The following is an 11,695-nucleotide window of genomic DNA, read 5'->3' as shown; positions in this document are numbered from 1 at the left end:
GGAGACCATTGCTCCCTTTCCAGAGGCCTGCTTGGCCAGAGTTCAAAGTGGCTGTCACCCACCTCTTATTAACCGGAGCAGCGCCAGTCTGGCAGCAACAGTGCTTTTATGGGCCAAGCCAAGCCTTGTGCCTCCCTCTCCTCCTTCCTTCTCCTTCTCAGTAGCCACCCACCCTGTTGGGGAGGAGGGAGGCCGTGGCAAGGAACACAGGGGAAGAGAGAGCAGAAATCTCCTCTCTCCATAGCTTGAAACTGTTTCAGTCCCTAGGGGTTGGGGGTTGGGGGTACTTTCCCCCTGTGACTGAGTTTCTAGAAGCTGGCAGTAACAGCTCCTGGGTCCCTGGCGCAGAACCGAGGCTCCTCCTTACAGACTGGGGTTGGCTGGTGGACTATGGAAGGCGATTCTTGGCACTCATTTTAGTTCAAAAGAAGGCATGCCTGTGGGCTTCCCCATTGGCAGTCTGAGGAAGCTGAGGTAGCAGGAAGAGAAAGCAGAAGTTGAGGCGTTACTTACTGGGTCCTGGTGGGTAGCTGCCCTGTCTCTTCTAGATTATTGGCTCTGCCAGCGCAGGCAAGAGGGAGGGCACTGGGGTTCGAGAGGGTCGGCAGGCTGTCTTGGACCAGGGTTCAGTTCTATCCTCACTTCAAGTATTTAATGTTCCATCACCTTCCAAAGACCCTGGAAGCCACCTTAATCTTGAGAAGACACCAACCAATAAGGGACAATGAGGACACATAAGATCCTGGAAGTCAGATCCTAAGGGCTGACAGTGACAAGGCTTGAAGCCAGATTGAAAACATGCAGGAATATGATCGTTAGATCTTGCAATAGAAGACACCACATCCAGTCGGTGAGCCACACAGATTGAGGAAGGACCGGAAAGACAAGGAAGAGGAAAGGGATATCTGTAAGATTTCCAGGTGGGGGTCCTGGGGGAGAGGAAATAAGGCGGGCAGGGATATCCTGGGATCTTTCAGAAATAAATGCCGAAAGGTTTGGGACCTCTAGCGGACAAAAAGGGTACAAATCAGTCATGTCTCTCTACCCAAAACAAAAATGGCCGCCGGAGGAGCCGATCCAAAACGCAAGGACATTTGAAAATGAGGAAAGAAGCCCCGCCCTTGTATGGGCAAAGCGCCCTTCTCAAAAATGGCCACCACGGCGTCCTCCAGAAGGGAACTGCTCTGGGCCCCGCCTTTGATCTCGTTGGTGGGGCTAGGGGGGGTGATAAGAACTGCACCGCGCGGGACAAGTTGCTGGCGGCGCCTGACGGAGCAGGTGATTTCCCCTCCGGCCTTAGGAGAGTCGCAGAGAGCATTGACATAGGGTACCCCCTCCTGGCGTTCCCTTACGGTACCCCCCGGGGGGTGTCGGCTGGACCCCTTTCTCTAATTGTCTCCGTGTTCCTCTATGGAGGAACGTCTAGCTCGTTCAGGCCTGTCTCGTCATGTGACTCACCCTCTCCCGAGGCGGCTGCTGCATCCCTGTGTCCTCAGGCCAGCTCTTCTGGAGGCTTATGAGTGCCCTGCTAACGGTAGTAAAAAGCTCTTGCTTCAAGGGTCGGCCATCAAGGGATCCCACTTCCTGTGCTTCACCTCCCGGGGTTGGGGTTTGTGCACCTGCCTGACTTTGGATGGTGGGATCCCCTGTTCCCCACAGTGTCCATGGTGAAATAGTATTTACTAGGGTCTTCGTCACGCTTCGTGTGTCTTTATTAAAGAGCACGGAAGTAGTGGAGACCTCTGGGCTAAGGACCCCTTAGCTCCCCAGGGCTCCTTCCCACATTGCTTCCCAGGAATTCTCCATCCACATGGCCTGCTCTCAATTGATACTTAGTGCCTCTCCACTCCAAGGGAGTACCATGACACTACGTAATTGCCCAGAAGATCCCTCTAGCCCCGCATCCCCTAATAATGTGTCTGAAGGGTGCAGGCGGGTACCTAGTCCTTTGGGAGGCTCGCAAGCCATCTCGGGCCAGTGAGGATGGGGATAGCTGAGTTAGTTGGCTGTAGAGAAGGAAGTGATTCCTGAGGAGTCGTGTTTGTAGAGGCAGAGGGAAAGATGTTTTGAATTGATGTTTGAAAGATGTCCTGAGATGGGACGGACACGCAAAGACTCTGCTGTAGGCAAGGCTGATGGCCAGGCAGGAGAGGCCACACCACTGGCGTGGTGAGAGGTGGAGCATTAGTTAACAAAGACTTTCTCCGTGGGACTCTGCGATTAACCTACCCTGTGACCTGAGGGGAGTTTCTCAAAATTTCAGGGCCTTCATTTCCTTTCAGGTAACAGGCATCATAGAATTAGCCACGGTTTAAGCGGCTATGAGGACTAAGAAAAGTTAATGAAATGCTTTATATGCAGTCAGTAGATGCTGCTTTTTGCCATCATCGGAGATGTTTTCCCTAATGTTTTTAGATTTATTTAATCAAACTATATGTATGTGTATTACTCTTTTGCTTGCATGTATGACTGTGTACCACATGCATGCCCGGTACCCTTGAGCTCAAAGAGAATGTTGTATCCCCAGGGACTGGAGTTCTGGGTAGTTGTGAGTGCGGGGAATCCAACTTAGGTCTAAGGCAGGATCAAGTGCTCTTAACTGTTGATCTGGCTCTCCAGCCCCCATCAGAGGTATTTTAGCAGGATTCATGATACAATGGTTGTCACATTTCATGGGTACCACCAAACAGCGATATCTCATTGGGGCTCTCAAGAAGTAATGGGATTCTATGGGCTATTATCTGGAATTTGAAAAGTCCCAAGGAAATCCTGATTTTTTTTTTTTTCTCCAGACCAAAAACCAAGGACTCAGATTGATTCCGGAAGCCAATTTAGTAGTTCAAGTCTTCCCCAGCTCAGGGGAGAAAACTATTAGGAGGTGCTCTCAAGCAGGAAGGACATGTTGGGGAATCTGGGAGGGTAGAGAAGGATGGGAAGAGAGATGTGGCAAATGTTAGAATCTGGGCCATGTTTGATCAGCCCAAGACCAAGAGGAGAGGTGACGATGCCCCCTTAGCAGAAAAGCCAGCCACAGAACCTCGAAGGAAGGAGGCTTTTCCATTGAAGATAGTGAGGCGCCCCCCAGCAACAACTTGGCAGCCCCTATCCTTTGGTTAGTCTGGAGACATCACATATATCCCTGAAAAAAGCTTCCCCAGAAACTGGGCACATTTTATAGGCAGCCAAGTTTCTTTTTCCCTGCAGGGGTTTCCGGGCCACTGTCAACAGTCAGGGTGTGAAGGTCGGGTAGGTCTCTGGACGAGGAGGCTACCTTTTCAGGGGAGTTGCATGTTGGGGATAGAATGCCTGGGCTAAGGTGTTCTGCCCCTGCACAGAGGTCCATGGCTAAGGGCAGAGGGTGGTCATCTCCTTGGGAGATGGGAGTTACTCAGTCCTCCCTCCCAAAGTGACTTGTTTTGTCACAGCCACATCGCTGAGGGACCCAGCTGAGGGCCTCACACATGCAGGCATTTCATCCCTGAGCTACATCCCCTGAACTTGGATCTAACTGGGCAGTTCACTCAGGTGACTCGCTGCTCTGTTAAACTCGGTGGGCTTCACCCATCATCTATGCAGATGGGGGTCATTGATTTTTGAGTTCCCAAGGATGTTGAGTCTACATGGGTGAATAACCTAGGGTTGGAGCAGGGTGCAAGGGGAGGCGAGAAACAGGAGTGTCGTCTTCGACTTCATAAAACAACCGGAAGAAACATTAAACATGGTCTGAATAATTCATTAACTATAGCTGAGAAAAGCCCTGGTAAGTAAGGAGAAGTGCACTCTGTCCACAGAAAGATTCAAGACTTTCTGAAAACATCATAGGAAATCATTGTTAAGTTTAATATTAATTAATTCATTTGAGACAGGGTCTTACTTTGTAGCCCTGACTGGCCCAGAACTCACTATGTAGACCAGGCTGGCCTTGAACTTACAGAGAGCCACTTCTGCTTGCTGAGTGCTGAGATTAAAGGTGTGTGCCACCACATCACCATTTTAAAAAGCTTTATTGTGTTGGAGTAGGGCAAAAAGGGATGTCAGACCCTATTGGGAGTCTCCTGGTGTGGGTGTTGACATACAAACTCTGGTACTCTGATACAGCACTAAGTACCCTTCACCATTAAGTCATCTCTCCAGTCCCAACTATTGGACTTTTAAGTAGATCATACAGCTATGGTGTGGAGAAGACGTTGCTGGGAAAGAGATGGAAGACAGGAGTGCCAAGGCCAGCTAGGAAAGACAAAATGGAATGCTCTAGGTTCATGAAGAAGCTGGGTGTGGTAGCGCACGCCTTTAACCCCAGCACTTGGGAGGCAGAGGCAGGCAGATTTCTGAGTTCGAGGCCAGCCTGATCTACAAAGTGATCAGCCAGGACAGCCAGGGCTATACAGAGAAACCCTGTCTTACCCCTCCCCCCCAAAAAAGAGATACTGCCTCAAACAGGGCAGTGGTGGCGCACGCCTTTAATCCCAGCACTTGGGAGGCAGAGTCAGAGTTCTGAGTTCCAGGACAGCCAGAGTTATCTCAAAAAACGAGACAAAAACAAACAAGAGATTCTGTCTCAAACAAAAACAAAACCAAAACAAAAAAACCAAAAAACCAAGGCTCATGTCTTTAATCACAACATTTGGGAGGCAGAGGCAGGAGGGTCTCGAGTTCAAGACCATTCTGGTCTGCATAGAGAGTTCCAGGACAGCCAGTACTAAATAGAGAGGCCTTGTCTTAAACAAACAAAAAAGATAGGGAAGTGGTTAAAGCAGACAACCTGTTGTCACCCTCTGGCCTCCATGTACGTATGCCCCATTAGCAAGTCACCCACGCTCCCACACCATACACTACACCTCACCACACCACACTAGACTACACGCTACACACATTCAAAGTAGATGTGTTAAATAGTCAGGATTTGGTAACTAATTGGTTGGTGGGAAGCAAGGGTAGGGTGGTGTCACGGTTAATTCCTAGCCTTGTAGCTGGGATAGCTCTGAGTCTGTATCTGCATTTAGGGAGGACCTGGGGGATTAGTAAGAGAGGATGTCCCTTTGGGACATGCAAAGTGTGAGATGCCTGTAAGCTCTCCAAATAGTGGTGTCAGTGAAGTATAGGGACGAGTAGGTCACAAACTGAACCAGAGTTGGTGACATACGGTTGTGTATAGGATGGGCCCAGATGAGCCACTGCTGAGAGAAAGAAAGCGGTAGGGGAAGGGGGGTAGAGGGCAGCAGAGAAGGGGACAAAAGCAGGGAAGCCAGGGAAGAAATCCCTGCAGAGGGGGAGGGCATCAGGGGCTGTGATCTTAGGAGACCTAGGTGGTGGTGCTGAAAGGGCAAATGTTGAACAAAACTATTCGAAACAAAATTGAGGAGTTATATGGTTCAACTTCAGTGGACCAAAACCTGAAGAATAACTAGTAACCTTAGCCCGAGAAATGCTAGCTGAGATGGAGGAAGAGAAGCTGTACTGAGGGCAAAGTTAGCAGGAGGGAGAAGAGAGTGTAGACGGTAGAACTTGGTTTGCTCATTTGGGTCCTGAGAGGGGTGAGGAAGGGCAAGATCGAGGGTACCCCCAAGTTCATGTGTGGTAGCTGAGTGAGTGGTGTGTGTTTGCCAGGGGAAGTGGACCTGTGGAGATAAGTTTGAAGTAGGTGGATTCTGAGGCAACGCTAGAGCTTTCCACATGAGAGGACTGGCTGACATTTGGTTCTCTGAGTCTTGAGCCATTCCTACCATCTGTGCATCCCTGGCTCCCTCCCATACAGAATTTGGAGGAGTCAAAGGCATGGAGATGGGGGCTGGAGAGCTGGCTTGGCAGTTAAGAGCACTGGCTGCTTTTGCAAAGGACACAGGTGCAGTTCCCACCACCCACATGGTGGCTTCAAACTTCTTGAAACTCCAGTTCTAATGGATCAGGTGCCCTCTTCTGACCTCCGTGAGCACTGGGCATATACCCTTGTGCCCATATATACACTCAGGCAGACACTCATACACAGAAAAGAAAAATAATAAATCTTGGGGCTGGAGAAATGTCTCAGCAGTTAAGAGCACTGACTGCTTTTCCAGGGGGTCTGGAGTTCAAATCCCAGCAACCACATGGAGGCTCACAACCACCTGTAATGGGATCTGATGCCCTCTTCTGGTGTATCTGAAGACAGTGACAGTGTACTCACATATATAAAAATAAATAAATCTTTAAAATAAACAAATCTTTTTTTAAAAAAAAGCATGGAGATGAATTAAGCCAGCAAGTATTTACCTAGCACTTGCTAAATGCAGACATTTTCATGGGTGCTAGGACCCACCAATGAATAAGACACCTAGTTAGTGCAAGGAACAATACCAGGGGCACGGGGTAGTTCAAGTGAGGGGGGAGTGGGAGATTGGTTTTTTGTGTTTGTTTGTTTGTTTGTTTGTTGAGACAGGGTTTCTCTGTGTAGCCCTGGCTGTCCTGGAACTCACACTGTAGACCAGGCTGGCCTCGAACTCAGAAATCCGCCTGCCTCTGCCTCCCAAGTGCTGGGATTAAAGGTGGGCACCACCACACCTGGCCGGGAGTGTGAGATTGAAGTGGGCAAGGACCAGACTGTGTGGTACTCTATAGACTTGGAAGACGACAAAGGTCTCTCATGGCCCAGGCTGTTGCAAAGGCAGGGATTTGGCAAGAGGAGAGAATCCATGTAGGATTCTCCTTTACATAAGCTCCGGAGCAAAAAAAAGAAGTCCCTTTGTGCAAAGAGTGGGTGGCCTATCCTGGATGGGGGAAGGGCTGCGCTTGGTCCTGAGACCTCCTTCTTTACGGGGCTGGACAATGGAGCCTTTTGTGATTGGAGTTGGGGGCCAAGTAGCCCCTTCAGTAAGGAGATTCCTTAGCCAGAAGCATGTGACCCCCAAGACCTCAGCTTCTCCCCACAGGAGATGGGGGGTGGGCTCAACTCCCTTTGGAAGCTTTCTAGAGACAGTGCTGGACCCTGTCTGGGGCTGAAGGAGGTAGAAGTGGGTGGCCACGGGAGTGGCTCTGCTCGAAGGAGCTGGGAGGGCAACAAACATCAACAGCTGGTTCAGCCTCAGAAGGGAGAGCAGGGGCTGCTGCCCCATGGCCTAGTGGGTGGAGGCAGGCCAGAGACTTGGCAACTCTGTCTTGTGTATCTTCAGAAGACCCAGCATGGAGTTGGAGAGGATCGTCGGCTCAGCCCTCCTCACCTTCGTTCAGGCACACCTGCCAGAGGCAGACCTCAGGTAAGGGACAGGCCAGGTTCAGAGAGGCGGCTGCCAGACAATACTGTGGGCGCTGGCCAATGAAAAGGTGATTAGAAACTATTCAGCCCTCTTCTGAGGGAACTGAGTCCTGCAAGAACAGCGAGCACTCTTAACCATGGTGTGTGTGTGTGTGTGTGTATGTGTGTGTGAGAGTGTGAACGCGTGCGCACGTATGCATGTAGGTGCCCATGGAGACCACAAGAGCTGGCAGTATAGGCAGCCACTTCACATGGGTGCTGGAATTAAACTTGGATCCTCTGAAGAACAGTCAGCGCTCTTAACTCCTGAGCCATCTCTCCAGCTCTGGGGAGTTGATTTGTATTTGCTTAGATGGTCTTATCGCTCATATTGTGTCTATCACCTACACTGTATTGATGGAGGACTAAGCTGAAGGACTTGGGAGGAAGTGGGCCTCAAGGACTGAGCTGACTCAGGCCCCCATCCCCCACCCCCAGTGAAACTGTGGAGTGAGGTCTTAGGCTGGGTCGGGCTGCTGCACACATCCAGTGTCCTGCCCTGTGGACTTGTTCTTTCCTACAGTGGCTTGGATGAAGTCATCTTCTCCTATGTGCTTGGGGTCCTGGAGGACCTGGGCCCCTCAGGACCATCAGAGGAGAACTTTGATATGGAGGCCTTCACTGAAATGATGGAGGCTTATGTGCCTGGCTTTGCCCACATCCCCAGGTAAGGCTTGGGTAGGGCAAAAAGGAGGGGGCGGGCCTGGCTGGCTGGGGTTGGGGCAGAGTGGTCCCCCTCACCACCTTCTCTGCCCTTTCAGAGGTATAATAGGAGACATGATGCAGAAGCTCTCGGTGCAGCTGAGCGATGCTAGGAACAAAGGTGAGTTTGGGGACCTGGTATTTGGAGGATTCACATCCCCGCCCGAGCCCTGCCAAATCCGATACCCTCTCTGCCTCTTGAAGAGAACCTGCACCCACAGAGCTCCTGTGTCCAAGGTCAGGTGCCCATTTTTCCAGAGACCCCGAGGCAAGCTGAAAAGCTCGAAGAAGAGAGCAGGCCTCCCGCTGCTCCCGGGAACACCCTAGATGAGGTACTGCGAGAGGACCCACAAAGGGCCTCGGGGTGGGAAGGGAAGAAGCGGAACCGACTGTTGGCCTTTGTGCCCACAGGCAGCTGCGGCAGAAGAACTGCCAGGAGTCGATGTGCTCCTGGAGGTCTTCCCTACCTGCTCTATGGAGCAGGCCCAGTGGGTGCTGGCCAAAGCTCGGGGGGACTTGGAGGAAGCTGTGCACATGCTGGTAGAGGGCAAGGAAGAGGGGCCTCCAGGCTGGGACGGCCCAAGTCAGGTATCCTCTCTCAGCCCCCCCCGCCCTAGTAACCTCAGCTCCATTAGGCCTTCTTGCTAAGTGCACAGCCTGCCTGTCCTCATCGCTGCCCTTCTTGCTAAGTGCATACCCTGCCTGTCTTCATCTCTGCTCATGTTGTTACCACTGGGCTTAGCATAGGTCTCCCGTCTCTGCAGGACTTGCCCAGGCGTCTCAGAGGCCCCCAAAAGGATGACTTGAAGTCTTTCATCCTTCAGAAGTAAGTCTGGGCTGGGCAGGGCCTTGGAGGGTCTTCCAGGTGGCCGGAGCTTCACCCAGTCCGTTTGGCAGGTACATGATGGTGGACAGGGCGGAGGACCAGAAGACTCACCGACCTATGGCTCCCAAGGAGGTAAGAGGGGGTCTGCAGCTGGGGGGTGTGGAATGAGCTGTGCCAAGCCCTGGTTTTCGTCATTCATTGCTTGATTGCCTGACAGGCCCCCAAGAAGCTGATCCGATACATCGACAACCAAGTAGTGAGCACCAAGGGAGAGCGATTCAAAGATGTCCGGAACCCTGAGGCCGAGGAGATGAAGGCCACATACATCAACCTCAAGCCGGCCAGAAAGTACCGCTTCCACTGAGACAGTGCTGGATCCTGCCGAGCACTGCTGATCCCAGAGGGATGCAGACACCCTCCCATCCACCCTGTCCCTTCTGGAGGCCCTTGCTCTAGTGTTCTATTCTTGGGGCTTCCTTCAAGAGCACAGTAAAAGTGGTCCAAGGAAGGTATATGCTCATTCTGCTCATTTCTGCCCCCAGGGCAGGGAAAAAACCTGTCTCTCTGACTAGTTCCCAGCTTCCCGTCCCCTATGCACCACGCAAGAAGGGGTAAAAAGCTCTTTATTTGAAATTCCAGGGTGGGACAGGGGATTTCACAGGCCTGTCAACCACAGGCCCCCACAGTTCAGTTTCCCTATGGCTCAGGGTCAAGCCCGGGCTACACAGTCCAGCTGTGCTCCCACCCCAAGGAAAGTTAGTCAGACCTGTAGGTTGACAAAGGGTGCGAAGCCTGCCATGTCCTGGAGTAGCACCAGAGCCTGGTGCAGGGGTGGTTCCACGTCGATGTCCACACCACGCTTCCGCAAGCGGCTCAGGCTCGGTTCAGCCACATGGTGGCAGTGCCGCACCCGCAGAGAGCGCAGCGCCGGGCAGTACTCGGCCAGTGTCCTGAGGGAGGAGTATGGTGATGCTAGGTGCTGAATCTCACGGTCTGGAGGGCCAGCCCTCTAAACCCGCAGCTGGCTCCAGCAAGTTCTAGCTTTCCCTCCAGCTCAGGGTCTGCTCTTTTTTACTGTACCTAAAGGAAGGGGCCAGGAAGGAATTACAGACTCCAGGCTCATTTGGGGTTTCTGGTTCTTAGAGAGTACCAATCCATAGTTCCTTCCAGTGTTTCTAGATTACCCACCTTGTTGCAGAAATGCCAGAAATCAACTTTATGTGACATTTCTCAGTGTGTCAATCTTGGCTCCCAAGTCTGTTTATTTTTTGTTTTTGTTTTTTTTTTGGGGGGGTTGTTTTGGTTTTGGTTTTTGGTTTTGTTTTGTTTTTAATTGTACACTTTCTAGCCTAAAAAATGCCAGAGGTCTTTCTAATGGGTCTTTGACAAGTACAACCCACCTCCCTATCCCCAAAGTGACTGCCCACTTCCTACAGTACCGCCCCCATGCCCAGGCACCTGACACCGTCGCTTCCGACCCGAAGGCAGCCGGTGAGGTCTAGGTGCTCGAGCTGCGGGCAGTTTCGAGCCAACTCTTGAACCGCAGTGTCCCCAACATTGGCGTTGACTGCTAATGAGAGGCTGCGGAGGCCCGCGCCGCGTCTCTGCGCCAGGTACACGATGGCCTCGTCCTTGAGTTGACGACAGGCGGTGAGGTCTAGCTCCTCCAGAGCCGGGCAGCGGTCAGCGAGGCCACGCAGTGCCAGCCCGTCCACCCAGTCACAGTGAGCGAGGGAAAGGCGCTGCAGACGCGGGCAGCCCTCAGCCAGCGCCCCCAGGGCTCGGCGACTCAGTTGGCCGCAGCCGGCCAGCGCTACGCTCCGGAGCTGTGGATTCCGTGCCAGCACCGGCACCAGGTCCTCGTCCGACAGCCATTCGTGACACGGAGCCAGCGCCAGCTCCTGCAGCCCCTCAGCATCCCGCAGTAGCCGGGCTAGTGCCGCCCGTGGAATCTGTGGACCCACCTACGGGCGGGAGACACGGAGACTCAAGTCTGTCCCCGGGGCGGGCCACTGCCTGGCAGCCGCCTAACTTCGGGACTTTGCCCCCTGCCCTCCCAGAAGGGACACCGAGCTCCCTCCGAGCCGCTGCCCTCTGGAATTCTCCACGTCTCACCCGGGGTCGGGAAGGGTTTACCGCGCAGCAGGGGCTGGCCTGGAGGCGGGGCGACGGTGGTACCCACGCGGGGGCGTGGCGTGGGCGTGGCTCCGGGCCCCGGCTCACCTGAGCGGCGTCGAAGCGGCGCAGCCTCGCCAAGTGCAGCTGAACGAGCGCCCGGAAGGCGCGACTGACGCGCTGCAGCCGGAGCAGCTGGCGCAGCGGGACCCAGTTCAGGACGTGCGGGAGCAGCACGTCTTCCCAGGGCAGGTCCAGGAGCCTGAGGGGGAAAACGGCGTTGACGTCCCCGGGCCGCTGTTACGTGCGAGTCCTTCTGTTATACCCGAGAGTCCCGGCTGGCAAGAGGGATCCGCGTCCGGCCCAGACTCGGCTGCCCTCCCTCCCTAGGCCCCTCCAGTGCTCGGTACCTGACAGCTCCTGGTTCTTGCTCCCCTCCGGACTGCTCCATTGGTGGCTCCATCGCTGTCTACTGCGCGTGCGCAGTAAGCTCCACTCGCTTTGGCCTTGAAGCGGCTGCGGCGAGCCCGCCTCCTTGGTCGGAAGAGACAGACCGATTTAATCGAGTGCGGTCTCACTGAGAATCCTTGTCAGGAAGCTTTTCGGATGGATCCCGAAACTGAGGCAGAACGGACCAGTGATGTACCATTAGATGTCTTCTCAGCTACAGGGCTTGAAGCCCGAGGCTGGAGTAGCGGCGAGCGAACACTGCTTTCGGTCTCCGTTGCGGGCCAGTAGCCGCCTCTGAGTGGTGATGGGAGGAGCAGACAAGGCCAAAGGCAGAA

The 11,695-nt window shown here is 53.4% G+C and overlaps 2 protein-coding genes and 1 long non-coding RNA gene across 35 annotated transcripts in view; 1 reads left to right on the top strand and 2 right to left on the bottom strand.

Moving 5' to 3' along the window:
- Gm36493 overlaps nucleotides 1-1,087 on the bottom strand; it is a 5,372-nt gene extending 4,285 nt beyond the window's left edge. The window contains exons 1-2 of one of the 3 annotated variants that reach the window (XR_386762.4): nucleotides 514-1,087; nucleotides 63-173 (exon numbers count right to left, since the gene is read on the bottom strand). This is a non-coding gene — a long non-coding RNA (predicted gene, 36493). Of the gene's footprint in view, nucleotides 1-62 lie in introns of all 3 variants that reach the window. The other 2 variants (XR_386761.4, XR_386763.4) reach the window with 2 other exon arrangements.
- Nucleotides 1,088-1,174: 87 nt separating this feature from the next.
- On the top strand, nucleotides 1,175-10,035 carry Cuedc2 (CUE domain containing 2). 30 transcript variants are annotated; one of them, XM_006527276.3, is made up of 10 exons: nucleotides 1,176-1,278; nucleotides 1,436-1,534; nucleotides 7,149-7,229; nucleotides 7,791-7,934; nucleotides 8,029-8,090; nucleotides 8,174-8,301; nucleotides 8,381-8,557; nucleotides 8,734-8,795; nucleotides 8,867-8,927; nucleotides 9,013-9,307. In XM_006527276.3, the coding sequence occupies exons 3-10, from the start codon at nucleotides 7,156-7,158 to the stop codon at nucleotides 9,157-9,159; spliced, it is 855 nt and encodes a 284-aa protein (XP_006527339.1). In that variant the 5' UTR covers nucleotides 1,176-1,278; nucleotides 1,436-1,534; nucleotides 7,149-7,155; the 3' UTR covers nucleotides 9,160-9,307. The 30 variants fall into 30 exon arrangements, with proteins under 30 accessions (XP_030106895.1, XP_006527339.1, NP_077154.2 ...); NM_024192.2 differs by having other exon boundaries at nucleotides 1,187-1,278; nucleotides 7,146-7,229; nucleotides 9,013-10,035; NM_001164290.1 differs by having other exon boundaries at nucleotides 1,187-1,278; nucleotides 1,427-1,534; nucleotides 7,146-7,229; nucleotides 9,013-10,035.
- On the bottom strand, nucleotides 9,401-11,663 carry Fbxl15 (F-box and leucine-rich repeat protein 15). Of its 2 annotated transcripts, none has more exons than NM_133694.2 (4): nucleotides 11,321-11,663; nucleotides 11,019-11,172; nucleotides 10,254-10,759; nucleotides 9,401-9,745 (listed from the first exon to the last, which is right to left on the bottom strand). In NM_133694.2, the coding sequence occupies exons 1-4, from the start codon at nucleotides 11,371-11,373 to the stop codon at nucleotides 9,556-9,558; spliced, it is 903 nt and encodes a 300-aa protein (NP_598455.2). In that variant the 5' UTR covers nucleotides 11,374-11,663; the 3' UTR covers nucleotides 9,401-9,555. The 2 variants fall into 2 exon arrangements, with proteins under 2 accessions (NP_598455.2, NP_001365702.1); NM_001378773.1 differs by having other exon boundaries at nucleotides 9,402-9,745; nucleotides 10,911-11,172; nucleotides 11,321-11,660.
- Between the last annotated feature and the right edge of the window lie 32 nt (nucleotides 11,664-11,695).

This window comes from Mus musculus, chromosome 19 (genome assembly GCF_000001635.26).
Source record: "Mus musculus strain C57BL/6J chromosome 19, GRCm38.p6 C57BL/6J".
Classification (NCBI taxonomy): domain Eukaryota; kingdom Metazoa; phylum Chordata; class Mammalia; order Rodentia; family Muridae; genus Mus; species Mus musculus.
The sequence above is the reverse complement of the archived record's forward strand: the minus strand, read 5'-3'. Positions and strand labels throughout refer to the sequence as shown.

Coding starts and splice junctions, on each gene's coding strand:
- Cuedc2 (NM_001164292.1), top strand. CDS start 7,156: ATGGAGTTGGAGAGGATCGTCGGCTCAGCCCTCCTCACCTTCGTTCAG. Junction 8,302..8,380: donor CCGGGAACACCCTAGATGAG/GTACTGCGAGAG, acceptor TTGTGCCCACAG/GCAGCTGCGGCAGAAGAACT. Junction 8,796..8,866: donor AAGTCTTTCATCCTTCAGAA/GTAAGTCTGGGC, acceptor TCCGTTTGGCAG/GTACATGATGGTGGACAGGG.
- Fbxl15 (NM_001378773.1), bottom strand. CDS start 11,373: ATGGAGCCACCAATGGAGCAGTCCGGAGGGGAGCAAGAACCAGGAGCT. Junction 10,760..10,910: donor TAAACCCTTCCCGACCCCGG/GTGAGACGTGGA, acceptor TCCCGCCCGTAG/GTGGGTCCACAGATTCCACG. Junction 9,746..10,253: donor GTCGGAAGCGACGGTGTCAG/GTGCCTGGGCAT, acceptor CTCCTCCCTCAG/GACACTGGCCGAGTACTGCC.